The 20,246-nt window shown below is 50.5% G+C and overlaps 1 protein-coding gene across 3 annotated transcripts in view; it reads left to right on the top strand.

Annotated features, from left to right (window-relative positions):
- GATAD2B (GATA zinc finger domain containing 2B) overlaps nucleotides 1-18,792 on the top strand; it is a 31,984-nt gene extending 13,192 nt beyond the window's left edge. For 2 of the 3 annotated variants that reach the window (XM_081340816.1, XM_081340817.1), the window contains exons 2-11: nucleotides 3,611-3,940; nucleotides 8,462-8,594; nucleotides 8,835-8,966; nucleotides 9,515-9,646; nucleotides 9,852-10,022; nucleotides 10,877-11,192; nucleotides 12,250-12,452; nucleotides 12,694-12,807; nucleotides 13,224-13,341; nucleotides 14,193-18,792. In XM_081340816.1, coding sequence (XP_081196942.1) covers nucleotides 3,612-3,940; nucleotides 8,462-8,594; nucleotides 8,835-8,966; nucleotides 9,515-9,646; nucleotides 9,852-10,022; nucleotides 10,877-11,192; nucleotides 12,250-12,452; nucleotides 12,694-12,807; nucleotides 13,224-13,341; nucleotides 14,193-14,326 — 1,782 coding nt within the window. In that variant the 5' untranslated portion in view covers nucleotide 3,611 and the 3' untranslated portion in view covers nucleotides 14,327-18,792. The remainder of the gene's footprint in view (nucleotides 1-3,610; nucleotides 3,941-8,461; nucleotides 8,595-8,834; nucleotides 8,967-9,514; nucleotides 9,647-9,851; nucleotides 10,023-10,876; nucleotides 11,193-12,249; nucleotides 12,453-12,693; nucleotides 12,808-13,223; nucleotides 13,342-14,192) is intronic. The other variant, XR_014028126.1, reaches the window with a different exon arrangement.
- The last annotated feature ends 1,454 nt before the right edge of the window (nucleotides 18,793-20,246 follow it).

Raw genomic sequence — 20,246 nt, 5'->3', positions numbered from 1 at the left:
CCGGTTGTTAAGTGAGTTTGGCTTCCCCATTGACTTTGCTTCTCAGAAGGTCGCCAAAAGGGGGGGAAACCACGGGACCTTGCGACCGTCGTAAATATGAGTCAGTTGCCAAGCGTCCAAATTTTGGCCACGGGGATGCTGCGACGGCCGTTAAGTGTGGAAAACGGTCTCCGGTCACTTTTTTTTTTCCAGCACCGTCATAAGTCGGAATGGTCACTAAACAAATGGTCGTAAGTCGAGGACTGTGTACTTAGTTTCTCTCGGCTCTTCTGAATTGTGACAGGCTCTCTTTTGCAACGAGGCCGGCTTTCAATTGCCAGTCCCTTTTTTGCTTCTGGAGGTGGGCCTGGGAATCACCTATTTCCCCCCCACACACACACAGACACAAAGACACACAAAAGGGTCCTCAAACAGCTCAATAGAAGCCAAGGGGCCACTTCACATCTTTGGGGCTTCAAGTGGCTGGAAAACTCTTCGTGTCGTTCCTATTTCCTCTGCTGGAAAACGTTACCAGCCCATAATAATTTAGGGCCCTTCGAAGAATCTGCCTCGGATCCTTCTTGATCCCTTTTCCTTTTAAGGGGGTAGATTTTCTCCCCCCCCCCCATCCCCGCTGCGCCCTTTCAAACCTTCCCTTTAAAATCCCCGGAAAAACTCTTTCCCCCTTCCGAAGACCCAAAGGCAGGCGAGGAAGAGGAGGAGGAGGAGGAAGGCAACCCACTGGCACTCCACAAGTTGCAAGCCTGGCTCTAGTTGGTCTGGTGGGGGGGGGGGGGAAGGAAGGGGGTGTCCCTTCTCTATCGCTGCCAGCTTTTGAAGAATCCCAGCCGGCCGCCTAAATCTGATTTAAAATCCCCCACTTGACTTTTTTTGTGTGTGTCGAAGGAATGGTGGGGGAATCACGGACCCCCCCTCGAAAGCCAGCCAGCTGCATTTGGGGAGGGGGGGTGTCTTTGGCTGCAGGGCACGCAGGTTCTCCTTGCTTTCCCCCTCCCCACCTTTGCTCCCCAGCACACGCACACACACACACACACACACACACAGAGCCTTAAGAAGTCATCGCACCACGCCATGCGAGTCTGGGCAAGGGTTGCAACTGTGGGAAAAAGGTCGTGCCGAGCGTCTGTCCAGAAGGACAAACCAGGGATCTGGACTGGATCCAGTGGGCTGATTGATTTAATCTGCTGGCATTTCCCTCCTATTCCTCTCTCACTGTCCCCCCCCCCTCTCTCTCTCTGTAGCCCCCTGCCCGCCCGCCCTAACCTGCTGGCTTGTCAGTTCCCGCTTTCCTTTTTAGGAGATTGTCCTTTTTATAGCATTGTATGGAAACGGCTGTGCGTCTTGGGAGACAGCCATTTTGTGCGTTGTGTCTTGAAATGCATCTTTCTCCCCCCCCCCAGGCACGCGGCTTTTTTCCGCTTTTAGCACCACGCCGAGAAGTTGGGAAAAAAGAGAGAGAGAGAGAGAGAGAAGGAGAGAGAGAGAGAGAGAGAGATCCAGGAGGGCAAGCCCACCCACCCACCCAAAACCCCCAAAGGGACATTCTGGGCTGGGAGGAAAAACATCTGATAATTAAGCGTATCTTGGCAAATCCCGTTTTTTTCTTGGGAATTTGGAGACTCTCTGAATATCTGCTAAAAGGGCAGACCCAAGTGGCAAGGAGCGAGCTCCGCTTAGGAGCCCCCAAATTTCCGTTGTTAAGTGAGACGGTTGTTAAGTGAATTTTGCCCCGTTTCACGACTTCCCTTGCCACGTTGTTAAGGGAAGCACTGCGGCGGTTAAGCTAAGTCACACGGTTCTCAAGTGAATCCGTGTTTCCCCCCCCCCTCTTGACTTTGCTAGCCAGAACGTCGCAAACGGGGATCGCCTGACTCCAGGACACGCAGCCGTCGTAAATATGAGTCAGTTGCCAAGGGTCCGAATTCTGATCGTCACGGCAACGGTCGTATGTGTGGAAAAAAAACGGTCCTAGGTCCCTTTTTTCCCCCGGTGCCGTTGTAACTTTGAACAGTCACTAAAACGAACTGCTGTAAGCCGAGGACTTTTACCCGTATTCCTCCGCTGAGCCCAACAGCATGGGAGAATTTGATTGTCCTTGCGTTGTTCTTAGAATTGTGGGTTTTGCCTGCCCGGAGTGAGATAAGCAGCATATAAGTTTAATACGACAAACCAGCGTCTTTTCAAATTGCCACTTTGCACATGCTCTACAACACACACACACACACACACACACACCCTCCAAGAACTTTAGAGCGTGCAATTCGCCATCTGGAAAAGAAAGGGAGGGGAAAAACATTTTTCCTTAAAAAAAAAAGAAAAAGCAAGCCAAAGAAAATGTCTTTTACCCTTGGATCTAATAAAACACGGTGGGGGCTCCGGAAAAGCAGGATCCATTTGCTTCAGAGTGCAAGTGCTTTCTCGCTGAAAGATCATCCCTGTTGGGATTTGTTTCGTCGTCTACGTTTGTAGTTGTCGCTGGAGATACTGCCGGCAAAGCCTCATCAGGATGGATCCGGGGGATAGGCAGAGAGGGATCTGAGTGGATCCCTGAGGATTTTTCGACCCAGGCCATTCTCACTCCTTCGTGTCATTCTTAGGAAAGGACTTGAGAGGTTTGTTTCTTTTCAGAATTTGAGTTGGTGCAAAAGGGGAAGAAAAAAAATGTGCTTTTTAGGAATACTGTTATTATTCCTGTAGATCAGGGGTGTCCCAACTTCGGCAACTTTTAAGCCTTATGGACTTCAACTCCCAGAATTCCCCAGCCAGTCCCGGGGGGGGGGGGAGAAGATGGTATAACGGTCGTAAATGCAAGATCCAGTCGTAAGTGTGAGAGCTGGACTTTTTTCAGCTCCGTCATAACTTTGAACGGTCGCTAAGCAAATAAATTGTAAGTTGAGGACTACTGCAGGAACTCTTTCTAGCTCACATCGTCCCCATCTATCAAATACTTTCAACTCCAGAAGAATAAACCAGAATCTTTTAATGAGACACTGAGACGTCATCAACTTCTAGGAGGCTACAGCCTTCCTCCACCCTAGCAGCTCGAAGATGATGGGTGGACTTCAACTCCCAGACTCCCCCCAGCCAACAGGAATTCTGGGAGTTGAAGTCCGTCCATCTTAAGTGTCGCTGAGGTTGGGAGACATTTCTTTATTTAGGTAGACTTCTCCAGTCGAGAGAGATCCTTCAAGAGTCAACTTGAAATTGGGCAGCCTTTATACTTTTTTTTGGGGGGGGGGGGTGTTTCTAAATAGTCCCAATTTTTTGTTTTTAAGTTGAGAGCAGGTTACGGATACTGTTGGTTGGTCATGCCAAAATGTGCAGGAGGAAGAATGATGGAGCGTTTGCCCAATGGGGGGACTGCTTGTTAGGCCAAGCTAGCTTGAATGCCTACGGTAGATATTGGTCACTGCTGTCAACCACCAAGAGATGGATGGCTTTGAAGGGTAGACAGTAAAAATTCAGGGCTGAACATCAGGGGTTCTTAATGTTTCCTTAGCTGGGTGGTCTTCTTCTTCTTCTTCTTGAGATGTTTGATTACCTGACGTGGTCACCTCATTAGATGGTGGTTTCTCATCCTTGGCCTTCTCCTTCCACCCCATCCGGGCAGGATGGACCGCATGACCGAGGATGCTCTGCGCCTCAACCGCTTGAAGCGGACGCTGGACCAAGCCGAAGAACGGGACGATGTCTTGGCCAAGAGGCTGAAGATGGAAGGCCACGAGGCCATGGAGCGGCTCAAGATGTTGGCGTTGCTCAAGAGGAAAGACCTGGCGGGCATCGAGGTGCCCCACGAGCTGCCGGTCAAGCCGGATGGACTGAAAGTCTACGAGGAAAAGCTGAATGGAAACTTGAGACCCCATCCCGACGGGCGGTCTTCCGGGAGATCCGGCAAGGAGAACATCAACGATGAGCCGGTGGACATGAGTGCGAGGAGAAGGTAGGTAACTTCCGTTTTTCCACATGGCTGGTCTGGAGGGGCGGGTGCCTATTAATTTTGATGATGAACGTTGAGTATCCAAAGTTCACGAGGAGGTCAGGTTTGGGCCACCCTTGCGTTCTCCTTCATTTTTATTTTGATAGGTAAAAACGGTCTTGAGAATTGCGAGGTTGAAAATCAGGAATCCATAGCTGGTTTGGGATTCCAGTTTAAGAAGGACTCGTCTCCCAGAATGCCTCAGGATCCTGCCCTGAGCCAGGATTCAGGACAAGTCAACAAACAATGCCATCTTGGCCAACGCAAAGCTTTGAAGTTTAGGAAGTCTGTTTCTCCACTGAGCAACTGGCTGTTGAATTCTGGGAGGTGAAGTCCACATATCGCAAAGTTGCCAAGATTGGGAAACGCTGATTTGAAGGGAAGGGGGATAAAAAAAAAATCCCATTTATTAGGTCTTAGCAGGATTAACACGTGGGTGTAAAATTTGGGAACAGAAACCTCATTGGTTGCCTCTGGTTTTAATTCTCTTAAACCAGGGTTAGCCTGCAACCGGGTCCTTACGGTTTGAAAGCATTGTGGTATCATAAAAGTCCCTTATTCCCTGACTTTTTCCCCCCCCACACACACACACACACCCACACACACACACATTTCTTAATCACCAGCACGAGTGTCTCCCACAGAATGATGGAACGCATAAAACTGCCTCGGATTAAGCCCTTTCCTGACCTCCCTTAATAGAATTATGTTAATGTGTTAAAATTAATTAAATTGGCTTTATTAAGCGAGGCAAGTAGAAGCGAAGAGGAGCTGAAATGCCTCCCCCCTCATTAAAAGGGGGGAAAGAAACAAATGGATTTTTTTTTTTGGGATCCACGTTTCCTGCGGATTTTCGCCCGATTCCAGAAAACACCACGAAGCTTTTAATCTTCTCCCAAACGCTGGTCCAGCAGAGATGAGGAGGAGGAGGAGGAGGAGGAGGGTCAGGGGTCGCTAACACGTCCTGCTTTCGGCTTTGGGTGCCTAGAGACCCCGTGCTATGAGACCACGACGCAGGGGGCGGCCCGGGCGTCAATCAGACCAAGTTTTAGCAGCGTCTCGGGCGTCAGCTGCGAACAGCTGACTCACTCGTGCGTTCGAGTGGCGAAGGGACAAGTTGTAGGCGGGCGAGGAGACAGGCAGGAGTGGGTGACAATCCATGCTCGTCTGCTCGCCATCTGCCCCACCGCCTCTGCTGGTTGGTCACCCTCAGTTTTCCCTTGGCCTTGAGCAGGAGGGGCTTTCAGCTCGGCTACACATCCACGGAGCCTAGGCCCTCCGGTCAAACGAGAAGAGAAGGTGAGGAGTTGAGATGACGGGCTTGAGCTTCACGGGATCAAGCCTGACCCAAACCGGGAGTCGAGTTGGACTCCGCGAAGGGGGAAACGTCTCTAGCTTTTCCACCTCGCCTTCTCCGCCCTCCCGGGTAGTAAGGAGTCAAAGTAACTTGACTCCGCTAGCCGTTGTCGGCTATAGGGATGGATGGCGCCCACCTCCGCTTCATGACCGTCGAGCCGTCGTTGTCCGAAAACGTTTCCCCAGTCGTGACGTTGCGGCGCGCTGTTACCTTCCCGCCAAAGTGGTCCCTATTTACCTACTCGCACTTGCCTCCTCTCGAACTGCTAGGTTGGCAGGAGCTGTGAGGGGAGGACAGGAGCTCACCCCGTCCCGTGGCGCTCGGGTCTCGAACCTGGGCTGCCAGCTTTCCAACCAACAAGACTGATGTCTTAACCGCTGAGCTGCCGCGCCGCCTTTCCCAGGTAGAGCAGACAGGAAATGATCTAATTCTGCTTCATGGTAGGGCTACGTCAACAGAATCTTGCAAGGCTTGAAAGGACCATCCCCCCCCCCACCTTCTCCTCTACAGCTCCAGAAGCTTGGGAGGGTCCCTTCTGTGTCTTTTTTTTTCTCCACCCCTTATGCCGCTCGGGGCTCTGCCACCTCTTATCTGATCGTTCCTAGCCAGCCTTTCTTTGCCCCCCCCCCGTCTTCCTCACGTATCAGTGAAGGACAGAAGATCCTGGTTATGGAGAAGAAGCTAAGATCTCTAGGATCAACCGAGCATCCTGGACAACTTGAATTCCTTCTGGGGAAGGTCTTCCCACCCGCCACGTTCGATATTGCCGCTTCTTCCTCCCAACAAGCCGAGCCGTTTTATTGACCATCCCTGATCATCATCTCATTGCCCTCTAGGGAGCAGAACCCGCTACGGTTGTGGGAGTTGTGAGAACAGGGGCCTTTCCACCCCTCTCCCGACTCCAGTCTTTGTGGTTTGGGGGGGTCCCTTGGCCCACAAAACACCCTGGGTGGCTTGTGGTCCTCCCCTCTGTGTGATGTCACAGTGCAACCAGCGAGCGCTTGGTTACCACCGGGTTGCATCTTGCGTCTCCAGGCGACAAGAAGGGGCGGCCGCCTCTGGTCTCCACTGATTCCCTTCCGGGCCTCAATTTGGCCTGGTGTGCGCAGACCCTTTCTCTGGGGGAGAGGAGCATGGAACGCAGGTATCTGCCGCCACTCAAGGCTTCTCTCGTGGGCCTTTGCTCACCTTACCCGTCCGTCCTTTCGCAAGAAGTTAACTTCCCTCCTAATTCTTCTTTACCGTCGCGTCAGGACAGAATAGCAGCGTCGGAAGGGACCTTGGAGGTCTTCTAGTCCAACCCCTTGCTCTAGCAGGAGACCCTACGCCATCTCACCCAGTCTCTTCTTGAAAGCCTCCAGTGATGGAGCAGCCACAACTTGCGGTGGCAAGCAGTTCCACTGGTTAATGGTCCTCCTCACTGTTAGGAAGTTTCTCCTTAATTCCAGGTTGCTTCTCTCCTCGATTACTTTCCCTCCGTTGTTTCTTGTCCTGCCTTCTGGTGCTTTGGAGACTAGGGTGGGGAAAAAAAAACCCCTCTTCTTTGGGGCAGCCCCTCAAATACTGGAAGTCTGCTCTCGTGTGTGTGTGTCTCCCCCCCCCACCCACCCCAAGTCCTTCTTTTCATTAAATTGGGACTCAGCCCTGCTGCCCTCTTGATCCCTTTTTGCGACCCTCTCGACAAGCGAGGTCCACGGGGGGGGGGGTGGGCTGTGGGGCTGACTTTCACAACTGCCGTGACTCACTTCAGAAGTGCGGCAAGAACGGTCGCGAAACGGGCCAAAAGCCGCCCAACAGGATGTCTCGCTGAGCCAGAGAAAATTGGGGGGGGGCTCAGCGGCCGTCGTAAGTTGAGGACTGCCTGCCCAGAGAGGAACCTTCACTGGGAAACTCTCTCTCTCTCTCTTGAACTTCAAAGCACCCAGACTGGGAGCCAGGACTTGGCTAGGGCCGACCCAGGGCTCCACACACATCCCCAGAGAAACAACCAACAACAACTTGCCTTTGGTGGCTCGTGGGCTGCTGGATGGGTGGGCAGGCGCTCCAAGCTGTTTGCGTTCCCGTGGGGGCTTATGTAATTGAGCATCCCAGCCGGGATCAGAGCAGAGATGAGGCAGAAAATAGGAAAAGCTATTAAAAGCTGAGAAGACTCAATTTCGTTTATTCTGAGGGCAGCTTTCTGCTCGTTTCGTGTACGGCCATTGAACAATCATAGGTGAAAAAGGCCACCCTAGGCTGGTGGGGTGGGGGGTTTAAACGGGGCCAGGCCTTGGGAAATGTATAACTTCATAGAACCAAGGATGTTCCCTAGTTTGGGTCACGAAACGTCTGCCGGGAAAGCAAGCCAGCTCAGTGAGCCCCAAGGAGACCCACAGGACCAAGTGATGGTCACTGGGACGCCTTGGATAGAGACCCAGCTCTTGAGGAAAGCTCTTACCTTGAGAAAGACCGCGCCGGCAGAACGTGTGAGAGGGCGGGGGGGATGGATAGAGAGAATAGAGAAGGAAGGAAGGAAGGAAGGAAGGAAGGAAGGAAGGAAGGAAGGAAGGAAGGAAGGATGGATTAGAGAGACTAGACAGGATGGACAGATGGCTGGATGGATTGGGAGATAGATCAATAGAGAGATGATGGGTGGATGGTTGGATAGATAAATAGATGATGGACGGATGGATGGATGGATGCTTGGATGGCAAGGCAGAAATAGAGAGATGATGGAGAGATGATACAGATGTATAGAGAGGATTGATGGATGGAGATAGATAAATAGATGGTGGAGATACAGATAGATAGAGAGGATGGATGGATGGATGGATGGATGGATGGATGGATGGAGAGAGAAATAGAGAGATGATGGAACGAAGTGGATGGAAGCCTGGTTACAGCAGTGATGGGAGCACTGAAGGACCAGGCTGGGGACACATTTTATAGAGAAAATCTATGTGGTCACTTGATGTCACACAACCCATCTTTTACCTGCTCCGACACCTTTCCTTTCTGGGTCCCGCTTTGTAAGCGACAACTTCCTTCAGGTCACTTCATGTCTCCCTGTCCAACACCCCCCACCCCTTCACTCACTCTGCCTTTTTTTTCTCAACTACCTCCCGTCCCCTCCCCCTTTCTGAGATCAGCAGCGATCAGGACCGGGGACGGCTCACCCCCTCTCCGGATGTCATTGTCCTCTCCGACAACGAGGCCTCCAGCCCTCGCTCCAGTTCCCGCATGGAAGAGCGGCTGAAGGCAGCCAATCTGGAAATGTTCAAGGTACATCGAGGCAGAGAACAAGGCGCAGGGAGCACATTCGCAAGAGCGGGCGGAGGGTCTTGCGGCTTGCCTAAGACCCTTCCCTAGATTGGGTTGGGCCCCCCCAGACCACAGCAGCCTCTTAAAACCTGCTAAGGGGAGCCGGGGGGGGGTGGGCGTGTTTCCCCGCTGGGTGCTCTGACCGGCGAGCCCTGGAGGAAAGTTGCCCTCCGTCCTCACCTCGTGGCCTCCTTTCCGCAGGGGAAAGGGGTGGAGGAGAGGCAGCAGCTCATCAAACAGCTCCGGGATGAGTTGCGACTAGAGGAAGCCCGGCTGGTGCTGCTGAAGAAACTACGGCAAAGCCAGCTGCAGAAGGAGAACGTGGTCCAGAAGGTGAGGCGGCGAGCGCCGGTCAGCCTGGCCTTCCCTCCCGTCCACACCTCAGTTGGCCAGGCCTGGCCAGCCTGTTTTATGAACCCAGAAGAAGGGCCCGGAGAAGGTTTCCTCTCCCAGCGCAAAACTACTCGCGTTTGGTTTAGCCCAGGGGTCTCCAAACCCAGCAACTTTTAAGGCTCGGCAGACTTGCGACTCCCAGAATTCCCCAGCCATCTTTGCAGTTAAACAAGGTTGCACATACCTGGTGTATAACTCTGCCAGCTGGGGAATTCTGGCAGTTGAAGTCCTCCAGTCTTAAAGTTGTCAAGTTTGGAGAGCCCTGGTTTAGCCGAAAACCACATGGACACCTAATTCTCCTTGTCCCCTCTTGCCAATCAAATTCTCCCTGGCCAGGTGGGTAGCATCACTCATCTCGCTGCGAGCTGATCAAGAAAAGTTTATATTCTCTGGAAGATCTTCCAAGAGACCTCCCCCTCTCTTTTTAATCCACTGTCTTTCTCATTTTTCGAATAATCTTCCGTCTCTTTCTTTCCACCCTCGGCCAGACTCCAGTTGTCCAGAATGCAGCGTCTATAGTCCAGCCATCTCCTGCCCACGTCGGACAGCAGGCTCTGTCCAAACTCCCCTCCCGACCTGGAGTTCAAGGGGTTGAGCCCCAAAACCTCAGAACATTACAGGTAAGAGACCTCCAGGAAACTGTTAATTCTAGTCCCGCCTTAGGCCAGAAAGGCAGGTGGCTAACTAAGCAGGGTCCAGCCTGGGCAGTCTTGGGATGGGCAACTCCTGGCATCGCTGAGTTGGAGTGGGAAGTTGAAAAAACTAACCCAGCAATAGCTGTCTGGCTCTTGAAAGACTTAAACTTTCTCTTGCTCCTTGGGACAGGGTCACAGTGTCATCCGATCGGCCACCAACACCGCCCTTCCCCACATGCTTATATCCCAGCGCGTCATCGCCCCCAACCCCACGCAGCTTCAAGGACAGCGCATCCCTCCCAAGCCAGGCCTGATCCGCAGCACCACGCCCAACATGAGCCCTGCTATCAATTACCAGCCAGTGAGTGACGAGAAGTCTTCCCGTTTGGAGAGAAAGGGATGGAAACACAAAGGAGAATAGAGAAGGGGATGGGAACACAAAGGAAAAGAGAGAAAGGGATGGAAATGCAAAGCAGAAAAGAGAAAGGGATGGAAACACAAAGGAGAAGAGAGGGATGGAAACACAATGCAGAACAGAGAAAAGGATGGAAACACAAAGGAGAAGAGAGGGATGGGAACACAGGAAAAGAGGGATGGAAACAGCAGAAAAGAGAGAAAGGGATGGAAGCACAAAGGAGAAGAGAGGGATGGGAACACAGGAAAAGAGGGATGGAAACAGCAGAAAAGAGAGAAAGGGATGGAAGCACAAAGGAGAAGAGAGGGATGGGAACACAAAGGAGAAGAGAGGGATGGGAACACCAAGGAGAAGAGAGAAGGATGGGAACACAGGAGAAGAGAGAAGGATGGGAACACAGGAGAAGAGAGAAAGGGATGGGAACGCAAAGGAGAAGAGAGAAAGGGATGGGAACGCAAAGGAGAAGAGAGAAAGGGATGGGAACGCAAAGGAGAAGAGAGAAAGGGATGGGAACGCAAAGGAGAAGAGAGAAGGGGATGGGAACGCAAAGGAGAAGAGAGAAAGGGATGGAAGCACAAAGGAGAAGAGAAAAGGGAGGGATGGGAACACAGGAAAAGAGGGATGGAAACAGCAGAAAAGAGAGAAAGGGATGGAAGCACAAAGGAGAAGAGAGGGATGGGAACACAAAGGAAAAGAGAGAAAGGGATGGAAACACAAAGGAGAAGTAAGGCTGGCGCCCACTAACGTAGGGCCAGACTTTGAAGTTGTGTCTTGTCTCTCCTCCCCCTCCCCTCCCCCAGCCGTCCTCCTCGGCCGTGCCCTGCCAGCGAACCAGCTCCTCCGCCATCTATATGAACCTCGCCTCCCACATCCAGCCCGGGACGGTGAACAGGGTGGCGTCCCCCCTGCCCAGCCCCAGCGCCATGAATGACGCCGCCAACTCCCAGGCTGCCGCCAAGCTCGCCCTGCGCAAGCAGCTGGAAAAGACTCTGTTGGAGATCCCGCCCCCCAAGCCCCCCGCCCCCTTGCTCCACTTCCTGCCCAGCGCGGCCAACAGCGAGTTCATCTACATGGTGGGACTGGAAGAAGTGGTCCAGAGCGTCATTGACAGCCAAGGTAAAGGAGGCAGGGCGAGGGAGGCGCCCTTCATCAGGCACCAGACCTGAGCTGGAAGAAGCTCCCAGATTTTATTTTATTTTATTTTATTTATTTAATTTTATTTAATTTTATTAATTTTATTTTATTTTATTTTATTAATTAATTAATTAATTTTATTTTTTTTATTATTTTATTTATTTATTTTATTATTTATTTATTTTATTTATTTATTATTTTATTTTATTTATTTATTTTAATTTATTATTTTATTTTATTTATTTATTTATTTTATTATTTTATTTATTTATTTTAATTATTTATTTTAATTAATTTATTTATTTATTTATTTATTTTATTTTTTTATTTTATTTGGGGAGGGGGACTTATATGCCACCCTATCTCCCAAAGGACTCAGGGCGGCTAACAACAATAAAAGCAACAATACTAAAGTTAAAAGAAATTAAATAAAACAGCCCCAAAATAAATAATTTTAGCTTCTGGTTCCCCAGCGGCCCTTTGTGGGTCATTGCAGGAGGAAATCCAGCAACGCTCCCAGTTTTTCCCTAAATTAGCTCACCACTAGCATTTCGCTAAAGCCCCTTTGATCCAGTGCCGAAGGCACCAAGGTAGGAACCAGGAGACGGTGAGATCTAGTCCTGCCTTAACCATGGACATGAGCTGGGTGACTTTGGACCAGTCACCAGGAAACGGTGAGATCTAGTCCGGCCTGAAGCGTGAAAGCTGACTGGTTGGCTTGGGGCCAATCCCCAGGAGACAGCGAGTTCTAGTCCCGCCTTAGGCATGGCAGTGAACTGGGTGCCTGTGGGCCAATCACTAGCAAACGGTGAGTTCTAGTCCCGTCTTAGGCACACACACAAAAGCAGCTGGGGGGCTTCAGGCCAGTCCTTCCCCCTCCGCCCAGCCCACTTGGCAGGATTGTGTTTGTAGGGAAAAGAGGAGGAGAAAGGAGTAGTGAGTAGGTTAGGGTTATTAATAAAAAAATAATAATAAAGGCGGGCTTCATTGCTTTCCTTGGATAATTGGGCCTCCTCCTCCTTCCCCCCCCACCCCCCAGGCAAAGGCTGCGCCTCCCTCCTCCGAGTGGAGCCCTTCGTCTGCGCCCAGTGCCGCACGGACTTCACCCCGCACTGGAAGCAGGAGAAGAACGGGAAGATCCTCTGCGAGCAGTGCATGACCTCCAATCAGAAGAAGGCCCTCAAGGCCGAGCACACCAACCGGCTGAAGAACGCCTTCGTCAAAGCTTTGCAGCAGGAGCAGGCAGGTCGAGGGGCTGGGGGTGGGGGTGGGGGTGGCGTGAGCAGGCTGAGCGTGCAAAACATCCCCCACCCACCCACCCACCCCCGTTGCACGAGGCCTGGGTTTTGTTTTGGTTTTTTTTTTTGTTTTTTTGGCTGAGCGGTAGGAGAGGAAGGGGGGGGGAAATGCCCTCGGCTGCGGCTGGCCGTGGGCTTCGTCCACACAGACTGGGTGGCGACGGTCTCCCTCCCGCCTTCCCCAGGAGATCGAGCAGCGGCTGCAGCAGCAGGCCACCCTCTCGCCCACCACGGCCCCGGCCAGCGTGGCCAGCGTCAGCAAGCAGGAGAGCATCATGAGGCATCACACACTCCGTCAGGTGAGGCCCCCCTCGCCCGCCTGGCCCCTTTGCCCACCTGGAGGAGGGCCCAGCCTGCCTCTGCCACCCAGTTCCATGGCCGGCTCAGATGCCCCTTCAGTCAAAATGGCGTTGGGTTTAAGGGCTGTCCCACAACTGACTTTGGGCTCCCTCCTTCCCTCCCTCCCTCTTTTCTTCCTTCAATTTCTTTTCCTTCCTTCCCTCTATTTTCCTTCCTTTCCTTCCCTCCCTCCCTCCTCTCTTCCCTCCCTCTCTTTTGCCCTTCCTTCCTTCCTTCCTCATCCCGATTATAGGGACTCTGGCAGCTTAACAATTCCAAAACTATCTTAACACAACACAAAGCATTTTAAACGCAATGAAGGCATCCAGCATAACTACACTTCTTCCTTCCTTCCTTCCTTCTCTCCTCCCTCCAGGCCCCCCAGCCTCAAAGCTCCCTACAACGCAGTTTGCCCACCTCCGCTCGTTCCATGCTGTCCAACTTCGCACAGGCACCGCAGCTCCCCGTCGCTAGCGGTCTCCTTGGGATGCCAGGTAACCGGGCCGAATTGGGGCTGGAAGGAGGTGGGTGGAATTCAGCCACAGAGCCAGGCCCCCAGCCTTCTGCTGGAGATGCTTCAAGCTAGAGCCCACCTGAGCTTCATCATGCCGGAGGCACAGAACAGTCCACGCTCCGGACTGTTTCCCAGTCTTTGTTCCATGGTTATTACAAACACCGGACTGGGAATGTCCCAAATTCGGGAAGGTCTGGAAAAACCCGTGCTCTTTTTGTGTCGACGATAAGCTCACATTCTCCACAAGACCAAATCAGGATTTCCCAAACCCAAGGCTATTTTTTTTTTGTAAACTACTACATTTTGCTCGTACAAAGCTAATTTTCTATCTCTAGAGGGATAGATTTTAAAAAAAGAAAAAAACCTTTGGAAACCATAAATCCAAAGATTTAATGCGGCTGTTTCCTCCCTTATCTCTCCATTACCACTTTCATGTTCGGTTCTGAAGCTCTAGAATTAGCATTTGCCCCTGAATACTTGAAGGAAGCAAAGACCCAGCCATGTGGTCCCTCCGTGTGGCTGATAGCACACCTGTTAGCTTGAACCTCCAGCTGCAGGGGCAGGCTAAACCCTCCACCCAATTCCCGATTCTTCTGTCCTCCTGGAATGCTTCTTCAAAGCTTCTGCTCGATTTACATTCCGGATGTCCTGCCTTAACTGCATTTTCCCCCCGTCTCGCTTGGTTTTCTTCCCACTGCCAAGAAAGACAAGCTCACCTCGAAATGTTTTCCTTATAAACTCTGAGATGGCTAGGTGTCTTTTTCCGGTGAGGAATTTTCCAGAACCTCCCAAAAACGGATTTTATCTTTCCCCCCCCCCCCATCTCTCCAGGAGTCAACATCGCCTACCTGAACGCCGGGATGGGCGGCCACAAAGGGTCCAGCTTGGCGGACCGGCAGCGGGAATATCTCCTCGATATGATCCCTCCGCGCTCGATATCGCAATCAATCAGTGGGCAAAAATAACACCAGCCCTGCCCCCCCTCCTCCTCATGACTCCCCATCTGCGCCCGCCCCCCCTCGTCCGTCGCATGCAGTGCCTGTACTGGTGCCTACCACGGAGGGACAGACCCCAGAAAACGTTGGGAAAAAAGAAGAGAAAGAAAAGCAAAAATGAAGACGAGAAAACTTTCACACAACCCGCCCTCTTCGCAACCGTCTCGCTCGCACCCCTGTACCTGAGCCGCCCCACTCTGGATTTTGTTTTTGGGGCGGTGGGAGCCCTCAAGCCCTTTCCTGCTCCCCCCTCCCATGTCAGAACGCATCAGCCGGGACCCCCTGGCACCATGCCCGTGTGTTTCCCGTTTGTTTTTAACGCACTTTCTCTTTTCTCGTTTTGTTCGGGTTTTCTGTCTGTAATGGCAACTTATAGAATTTTTAACGGCTGCTTTTTTTTCTCTTTTTTTTAACGCCTTCCTTTGGCTTTTTCACTCTCGCGGGAGGGAGAAAAGTTGACCACCTCGAGAGGATGGGATTCCTGGAGTCTCGGAACGGGTTTTTTTTCCCATCCTGGTCCCCCCCCCCCAAAAGGAGGGATCGGCGAGGGGGGGAGGATGACAACGTTTGCCCCTCTTCGGAGCTTGAAGCCAACCCTGGTTTGGGGAGGGGGTGTCAAAAAAATCCACGAGAAGGCTGCTTTTGGAGACGGGAAGACCAGCCAGAGTGGAAACCAAAGGTTTTTTTGTATTTTGAATCGTCCACGCTAGGAAGATGAAACTTCCGCAAGCCGGAGATTTCTTCGACCCTCGCCTCCGTGCGTTGGCCAACATCCATCTGGGCCAAAGAAAAGATCCAGGGACCCTGGATCTTTGCCATCCCTCCAGCCGTTAGATGCCGGAGGCAGGAAGCCTCTTCCCCCTCGCCAATTCCTTTGCCCGTCGTATTGGCCACTCTGCTTGTTTGTTTTTTTTCCTTCTCTGCTTCGCCCGCCCAGGAAAGCTGCTATTTCCCACGCAGCAGCGGCGATCGGGAACGTGAGAACACCTCCTGTTCTCGGGCCCAGACTTTCCCCCCTCGCTCCCAATGATTAACCCCGGGATTCTTGGGACCACCTCGGCCATCGGTCCCCCTCTGAAAAGGCCGCCAACTCCAGAGAGGGACACTCTGCTCCTTTTTCGCCCGTCCAACCTCTTCAGCACTTACAGCACTTACATCTACGGGAGGCGGCAGGAAGCTTCGTCTGGATGGGACCCAGAAGAGACCCAAGACCTGGATTTTGCACCCCACCCATCCCCACGCTCCTTAAAATCCTCGGGACGAGTCAGAAAAGCAGAGGCACCATCCCGGCATCTAAACCCGGACAGCCCCGACGCGCCGCTGCGGGCCTCCCCTTCCCCAAATTTGTGCAATTCTCTACCGAGCCAGCTTCGCCACGTGGCAGCCTCAAAGGCCTCGGCGATGGTTTTGTTTTGTTTCGAACGTGGCATTTTTAAGTCCCCCCCCCCGCCCCTTCTCCCGGCTCGCCCTAGGCGCCCCCCCTCCTTACTACTCTTTCCCTGGGGCTTTCTCTGTTGTGGCTCCAACTGGCAAGGGGGGGGGTGTCACCAAGGACCCGCCTTAATTCAGTGGGTCACGTAGGTTAAGATTTGGGGGTTACCAGTTTGGGTTGGATATTGTGCTGATTTCCTTCCCTTCCTCCCATCCTTGTGTCCCTTCCTTCCTTCCTCTCGCATAATCTTTTTTTTTTTTTCCTTTTCGGTGATGTAGGAAATGTGCAATAATTTTTGCTCAAGTATCCCCCCCCAAAAAAAAAGTTTCAAAAAAAGCCGCCTGTTTGAATTTAATGCCAAGAAACTAGCCAAAATAGACGGGAACGTTGCTAGATGGAGGACTGGTTTTCTGGCAGGATCTTAAATTGACCTGCCCGCCCATCTCTGTTCCCTTTGGAGCACTCTTCAGAAATTTGATTTCTCACCCACCCCCCCCGCCCCACCCCAGTAAACCTCAGCTCTTTCCTACCCCCTCCCCTCCCCTCCTCTCTTTATTTTTCTCTTTATCTCTTTCTGTCTATTTTTGGGGATGTAATATAGAAAAATACCTTTTTTTTTAAAATTTCAAAAGAAAAAGGTACAGAGATTAATATGCTGGCTTCCATTTCTTTCTTTTGGGGGGGAGTGGGGGGGGTTAGTTGTAGCTGCTTTGTGAATTATGCTGAGCTTCTGTTTTGTTTCCTTGTTTATATTTTTATTTTATTTTATTTTGTATGTTAACGGTTCCGTCGGGAGAACGGGGAGGGGGAGAAGCCATCCTGCCCCCCCCTTAATTTTCCTCCCCTGTCCTTCGCGCCCCTCCCTCCACGAAAGTTTCTCTTTGCTTATAAACAGTAACCTTGCTGCCGAAAAAAAGGAAAAAAACAAAATACCCGTTATAACAAGGACTCGTTTGTTGTATATAAGCTATTTCTTGACACATTAAAGAAAAGGAAGGAAGAAAAACCAGAGAAAAGAAATGGAAAAAAAAAGGAAGAAAGATGGGGTGGGGGAAGAGGGGAGGGAGAAGACAACACAACAAAAAGTTGTACATTGTATAGAGAAAAATCAAAACCGCAAAAAAGAGACAGCTTAGCCATGGATATTGTGACGTTTGTCGATGTCCTTTTGTAGTGTGAACTCCTTTGTGTATGACATTAAAATGTGCAAAAAGTGGTTTCCTGGGGAAGAGGGGGGGCTGAAGAGGGATGGGCAGCTCCCGTCCACCCATGCACCCCCTTTTCAGCTCCCCTCCCCCCCCCAAAAAAAAAGCTGAAATGGACTTGGTGGCTCTTAGCTCCCACAATGGTGCCTTTTCATCTTCTCGTACCCCAGGACACACACACACACAACACCCCAACACAAGGCTGGCCTGAGTTCTGCTCCTCTTAGGTCCACCCTAGATTTTATTTTTCAGTTGGGGGGGGTTCCTTGGGGGTGAGGGCGAGCACAACCAACAAGTATTACCACGGATCTGAACGATTCAACTGTAAATTTGCACTGATTGTAAAAGATGCTTTGGCTTTGGGACAAAGCTTCTGGTTTTTGACGTTGGCCAAGGAGATCTTTGAAGCCTCCCTTCCGATCTTCTCACCCCACCCCAGAGATGGAGGTTTGGTCTTTTGGGTGTTCCCCAGAAGGGAATCTTCTGGTGTTACCTTCATCTCCATTTTGGATAACTCAACTCATCTTCTGCCTTGTCAACTTTTCATCTTTTTTTTTTGGTGGAACGCTTGAGAAGAACGTCTTCACCCATCTTCTTTCTTCCTTGGTAGATCTTTAGAGACGATCGCAGTTATGGCTTCACCCGCCTTCTTTCTTCCTTGGTAGAACTTTCCAGAAGATCACCATCACAGCGACTTAAGCTCTCAGCCTCTTCTTTCGTTGCAGTCTTGGCATTTCAGCACCCTTAGTTCCATCTCTTGATGGGCCAGGCGTTCCAGCATTCAAGATGGCTCCTTCCTGCCTTCTTCTCACCACCACCCCTCCCCCAAATTCTTTGCCTGTCAACCACCGCTTCATTTTATTAGGTCGGGTTGAAGCTTTGGAGACGTCCAACAGACCGGCTATCAAACATGGAAGAACTTGACTGTGTGAGACTTCTGGGAGTTGAAACCCATCCATCTTAAGTGGTTGAGGAATTCTGGGAGTTGAGGTCCACCCGACATCAAGTGGTTGGGGAATTCTGGGAGTTGAGGTCCACCTGACATCAAGTGGTTGGGGAATTCTGGGAGTTGAGGTCCACCCGACATCAAGTGGTTGGGGAATTCTGGGAGTTGAGGTCCACCCGACATCAAGTGGTTGGGGAATTCTGGGAGTTGAGTTCCATCCATCTTAAAGGCACGTTTGAATATTTCGAGAAGGTTGACTAAACGCCCAACTTTGAAGGTCCTAAAGAAGCCAACAGAGAAACGTCTGACCATTCTTGGACTTTTGCCAAACGGCTGGCAACCCCTACCTTGGTCTTATTTTGGTTTCAACCAGTAGCTTCTTCCTGTTGCAGACGTCAGATCTATTTTGGGGTGGGGGGAAAGGAGCTTTGGGACAAACCCCCTCCCAGTTCACATCTCCAGCTTAACTTGGGAACCACTCGGCAAATTGTAAGGTGGAAATAGTGGGGTGGAGGTCTAAGGGGCAGCACGGCTGGGGGGGGGGGAGAGAAGGAAACCAGCCCTTTTTGCACCATTTTAAGAGGGGTTTTTAATTTCTTTTTTTTTCTTTTTCTTTTTAAAAAATTTTTGGCCTTGTGTTTTTGGATCCGGTTTAAAAGGCGATGATGAAAGGAGGATTAAACAAACGAACGAAAGAAAGTTGTTTAAACATTGCCAATTGATTATGCAGTGACCTGATTAAAATAATGATAATAATAATAATAAGCTAATTTTTGGAGAAAGGATTAAAAAAAAAACTTTGTAATATTTATCACTTCCAAGCTATGTTTAATAAAGAAAGGAATGGTTTATACATTTTGATGTGGCTGCTTCGGCGGCTGGAATAAATTCTTCTCTCGTTTCAGCTCTCTGCCGCATCTTAACAGCCACTGTAAATCTACAGGCAGTCCTCGACTTAACAGCCGTTCACTTACTGACTGTTGAAAGTTGCAACGGCACTGAAAAAGGGGGACTTACGACCCCTTTCTACACTTAACGACCGTCGCAGCATCCCCCTGGTCACGTGATCAAACTTCAGAGGCTTGGAAACTGACGTGTACTTAGGACAGTTGCAGTGATCCCCTCTGGCAACCTTCTGACAAGCAAAGTCAATGGGGGGGAATCCAGATTCGCTTAGCGACCGTGTGACTTAACTGTGGCAAGGAAGGTCGTAAAAAGACCCCAACGACCCCCAGAATTGATAAAAAGGGATTTTCTTCCAGGCCCTCAAAAGTCCGAGTCTAACATCAACTTGGCCGCTAGAGAAATATTTTTAGCCGCTTCTTTCGCCACACACACACACCCGAACCCCACCCCTAAAAAAACAGGCAGCCAAGAACAATATTTTTTTTTAAAATTTTCAAAACGGTCAATAAAGTTTTCCCAGGCATTTACGAGTTCAAGCTTTTGTAATCTTCAGTGGCTAAGCGGGGTGACTTTGCCGCCAGACATACACCCCCGCCCCCCCAAAAAAAGAAAATTCACAAAAGGAGGAAAAAAAGACCCTCGGCATCTAAAATTAGGAGTCCGCATTAAAATTCGGAGAAAAAATATCCGAAAAAGTCCAATTCTCCCCCCCCAAAAAAAAAACCATCTTCCGTTTGCCTAAGAGGTTTTATTTTCCCATCCTTTTCTTCCTTCCAAAATACCTTTTAAAAAGATTTTTCCCCCCTAATTTGGGCAGCTTTTGTTCAGCTGTGAAATAATAAAAGTTGGAAGGGACCTTGGAGGTCATCTAGTCCAACCCCCTGCCACTGTGGATTTCCAAAACCTTCAATAATTTGAGGTTGGTACCATTTATTTTCCTTTCCCCCCCCCCCAAGAGGAAGTTGGTCATGGAAGAGAGAGGTCCAGTTTGGATCCATCTGTCCAGTTTGTTCCAGCTGGAATTTTAACAGTTCCAGGTTTCTTGGCTAGTTTGGTAGATTTTCCTCCGTTCTTCATCTTTTTTTTTTTTTTGGCCTGGAATTTCCTCTTTTGCAGGGGTCCTTAGCTTCTCCATAAGTCAAAAGAGTCCCCCCATTTATTTATTTATTTTTTATTTAATCTCCCAGGAAGACTCTGGCTGGGTCCTTTTAAAGCTTGCCTCCTTGTTCCGCAAAGGCAAACATTTTTTTTTTGTAAAGCCATTTTTTTAGATTCAAAAGCCTTTGCTTATCTCATTGGTACTAGCCATTTTTTTTCTCTCTTTATCAGCAGGGATTTCAAGGGCGGTAAGGCCCATCTTTCCAGTCTCCCGCCAATTTTCGACCCTTCTGAAGTATTTCC

Source organism: Vipera berus (genome assembly GCF_964194415.1).
Source record: "Vipera berus genome assembly, chromosome: 16".
NCBI classification, from domain to species: domain Eukaryota; kingdom Metazoa; phylum Chordata; class Lepidosauria; order Squamata; family Viperidae; genus Vipera; species Vipera berus.
Note: the sequence above shows the minus strand (reverse complement) of the source record. Positions and strands in the feature narration are given on the sequence as shown.